At 44.1% G+C, this 4,288-nt stretch overlaps 1 protein-coding gene across 2 annotated transcripts in view; it reads left to right on the top strand.

The window, feature by feature from the left end:
• Nucleotides 1-228: 228 nt before the first annotated feature.
• The window catches only part of LOC106578042 (protein Shroom4), a 104,057-nt gene continuing 99,997 nt past the window's right edge, over nt 229-4,288 (top strand). Inside the window, exon 1 of one of the 2 annotated variants that reach the window (XM_045701588.2) lies at nt 229-534. In XM_045701588.2, coding sequence (XP_045557544.1) covers nt 412-534 — 123 coding nt within the window. In that variant the 5' untranslated portion in view covers nt 229-411. The remainder of the gene's footprint in view (nt 535-4,288) is intronic. The other variant, XM_082965298.1, reaches the window with a different exon arrangement.

The following is a 4,288-nucleotide window of genomic DNA, read 5'->3' as shown; positions in this document are numbered from 1 at the left end:
ATTATTTCTGTAAAGTTGTCGGTTTTCAGACAGACAAGGCGACGATACAACACAGCGGTTGAAGCTTGACACGTCCATCCCCCTGGGCACTCTAATTGGACAATCACAGCTCAATCTCTACCGTGACTGGCTGCGAAAGATGTCAATCAAACTCGCTTTCGAATAGTGTGGACTTGGAAATAACTTCTTCCTACGCGTCAGAGAAGTTTTGGAACACTGGCCAAACTTTTTTTGGAGCCCTCCCCCACCTCTCTCTCTCTCTCTCTCTCTCTCATTCCTCTGTCCGTTCCGGCGGTAGGCTAATGATGGTAGACCCATGATGGAGACTCAGACTTCTAAAACGGCGCCGGTAGAAAAGTGACTCCTCGTGGTAGATCACGGCGAGGATAATAACGGTAAAAGAGATCTAGAATGGAGACGGTTGAGCAGCTCGTTTCGTTTAACCATATCCAAGTCCAGCTGAAGGGAGGCTCGCCTTGGGGGTTCACGCTGAAAGGAGGTCTCGAGCACGGAGAACCGCTCATCATCACTAAAGTGAGTCGTGATTTAGATTTCAGAAAGTCACCAACGCTCTCTGTTGTCTTGGAATAACGTTTATTTTATTTTATTTTACTGTTAAAGGCTGACAGCTTTGCAACATTTTATGTAGGCCTATAGCCAATGCAATGTGCATTTTGTCAGGCTACGTTTATGTGGATTCAGTCTGTTACATAGTTACATAGTAACTACTATCGACATGCCCAGTCTGTGTAGAACTGTATGGCTGGATACTTTGTTGCAAACCCTTTGCCTTTCGTTAGCACGACCCTTGTTGACTATCCAGGAAAACTATATAGTCACCTATGTAGTCGCACCTCATCATTAAATGTATCCACAGATGTTTAGAAACTTTAGAGATAAAATGTCAGGGGACATAAGATAATATGCTGATATGCTCCTACCTGTAAATATTTTTGGATACCCCTTTTTAGATAATATTAAAAACAAACAACAAGTGGCGCAGTGGTCTAAGGCACTGCATCTCAAGACACCCTGGTTCGATTCCAGGCTGTATCACAACCGGCCAGGATTGGGCGGTGCACAATTGGCCCAGAGTCATCCGGGTTTGGCCGGTGTAGGCCGTCATTGTAAATAAGAATTTGTTCTTAACTGACTTGCCTAGTTTAAAAAAAGGTTAAAATAAAAACAGAGAGAGAGAGTGTGTGGGAGTTAATACACATGTTCTACAGCAGAGAGGTTGGTGTTATTTCTACATGACTGCAGTAGCTTTTATGTCTGTGTCCCACATGGCACCTTATCCTCTATTTAGTGCTTTACTTTTGACCAGGATCCATAGGGAATATCTAGGGAATGTGGAGGGAATATCTAGGGAATGTGGAGGGAATATCTAGGGAATGTGGAGGGAATATCTAGGGAATGTGGAGGGAATGTATATATATATATATATATATAATATATAAAGGTGAAATTAAATAAAATAAAGGTGAAAAAAAAAAAAATATATATATTTTATTTTTTTCACCTTTATTTAACCAGGTAGGCTAGTTGAGAACAAGTTGTCATTTACAACTGTGACCTGGCCAAGATAAAGCAAAGCAGTTCCACACATATAACAACACAGAGTTACACATGGAGTAAACAAGCGTACAGTCAATAACACAATAGAAAAAAAAGAAAGTCTATATACAGTGTGTGCAAATGGCGTGAGGAGGTAAGGCAATAAATAGGCTATAGTAGCAAAGTAATTACAATTTAGCAGATTAACACTGGAGTGATAGATGAGCAGATGATGATGTGCAGGTGATGATGTGCAAGTAGAAATACTGGTCTGCAAAAGAGCAGCAAAGTAGATAAAAACAATATGGGGATGAGGTAGGTAGATTGGATGGGCTATTTACAGATGGACTATGTACAGCTGTAGCGATCGGTTAGCTGCTCAGATAGCTGATGTTTAAAGTTAGTGAGGGAAATGTAAGTCTCCAGCTTCAGCGATTTTTGCAATTCGTTCCAGTCATTGGCAGCAGAGAACTGGAAGGAGAGGCGGCCAAAGGAGGAATTGGCTTTGGGGATGACCAGTGTGATATACCTGCTGGAGCGCGTGGTACGGGTGGGTGTTGTTATCGTGACCAGTGAACTGAGATAAGGCGGAGCTTTACCTAGCAAAGACTTATAGATGACCTGGAGCCAGTTGGTTTGGCGGCGAATATGTAGTGAGGGCCAGTCAACGAGAGCATACAGGTCGCAGTGGTGGGTAGTATATGGGTCTTTGGTGACAAAACGGATGGCACTGTGATAGACTACATCCAATTTGCTGAGTAGAGTATTGGAAGCTATTTTGTAAATTACATTGCCGAAGTCAAGGATCGGTAGGATAGTCAGTTTTACGAGGGTATGTTTGGCGGCGTGACTGAAGGAGGCTTTGTTGCAAAATAGAAAGCCGATTATAGATTTGATTTTGGATTGGAGATGTTTGATATGAGTCTGGAAGGAGAGTTTACAGTCTAGCCAGAAACCTAGGTATTTGTAGTTGTCCACGTATTCTAGGTCAGAACCGTCCAGAGTAGTGATGCTATTCGGGTGCGGGCAGCGAACGGTTGAAGAGCATGCATTTGGTTTTAATAGCGTTTAAGAGCAGTTGGAGGCCACGGAAGGAGTGTTGTATGGCATTGAAGCTCGTTTGGAATATGGAGGGGATATGGAGGGAATGTGGAGGGAATATGGAGGGAATGTGGAGGGAATATGGAGGGAATATGGAGGGAATATGGAGGGAATGTGGAGGGAATGTGGAGGGAATATGGAGGGAATATGAAGGGAATATGGAGGGACTATGGAGGGAATATGAAGGGAATATGGAGGGAATATGGAGGGAATATGGAGGGAATGTGGAGGGAAAATGGAGGGAATGTGGAGGGAATGTGGAGGGAATGTGGAGGGAATATGGAGGGAATGTGGAGGGAATGTGGAGGGAATGTGGAGGGAATATGGAGGGAATATGAAGGGAATATGAAGGGAATTTGGGGCACAAGTTGCTGGTCCTTTCTCTACAGCAGCAGGTGTGATAAGAGTTTCTACTGCTAAGATTTGATACAAGATTGTGCAATGTTTCCTACCCTGTCACACTGTGTGTGTGTGTGTGTGTGTGTGTGTGTGTGTGTGGTATCCTATGTTACGTACTGTACATTGTTGCTCTTGTCTGCCATCAATGATGATCAGCATCATCTCTCTCATTGAAACATTTTGGTTTTGTAAATGTCGACCAGGGTCGCTTCTGACATCTAAATTCACTGAAGCACCAAACGGAAAAGCCTGCTTCACTCATCTGGAAACAAGACAGACACCTCTCTCTCTCCCTCTCTCGCTCTCTGTCTCTCTCTCTCTCTCTCTCTCTCTCTCTCTCTCTCTCTCTCTCTCTCTCTCTCTCTCTCTCTCTCTCTCTCTCTGTCTCTCTCTCTCTCTCTCTGTCTCTCTCTCTCTCTCTCTCTCTCTCTCTCTCTCTCTCTCTGTCTCTCTCTCTCTCTCTCTCTCTCGCTGTCTCTGTCTGTCACAGAGAGGAGGGTGTTATGACAACATGGGGAGCTGTCTGGTGGAGTTTAATGATGATGTGTTAGGGTTTTAAAAGGGATGGAACAGAGAGGGATTAAATAGATTAGTTTGTAATGGCTTTGAGAAAAGTGTCCATCTCTCACATGGTATATCACTGTAGTGGGTGCTCTCTCTTTTCATTTAGGCCAATCTGATTCATGGTTTACTTTTCCCTTAATAGTGTCAAGATTTTCAGTCAATGAAGTGTGTGTGTTTGAGAGAGCTGGGCAGAAAGAACACATACACACACACACACACACACACACACACCCACCCCCTGTGGTCTTACTGGTCTGCATTCCATTCAGCCAAACTGTTGATTTATGCTTCAAAAATAAAGATGGAGGAGACGAGTGCGAATCAGTGTGTGTGTGTGTGTGTGTGTGTGTGTGTGTGTGTGTGTGTGTGTGTGTGTGTGTGTGTGTGTGTGTGTGTGTGTGTGTGTGTGTGTGTGTGTTGTGTGTGTTTTCCAGATCCACCCCTCTCTGAGCCGGTGAGAGGGGGAGAAGGCAGCGAGGGGGAACAACAGACAGCAGAGGGATATCCCCCATTTGGTAGACATTCTTAGAAAGGGAGCCTCATGTTTTGGCACAGTCACAGTCATCCATACACACCACCCCATGTGACACACAAGACGCTCTCTGGGAAATGGACCAGAGAGAGATCTTTAACGTGTCTTTACTGATAATCACCTGGTACAATCAGT

This window comes from Salmo salar, chromosome 18, assembly GCF_965601325.2.
Source record: "Salmo salar chromosome 18, fSalSal1, whole genome shotgun sequence".
In the NCBI taxonomy this organism is placed as follows: Eukaryota; Metazoa; Chordata; class Actinopteri; order Salmoniformes; family Salmonidae; genus Salmo; species Salmo salar.
This window is presented reverse-complemented; position numbering and strand designations above follow the sequence as displayed.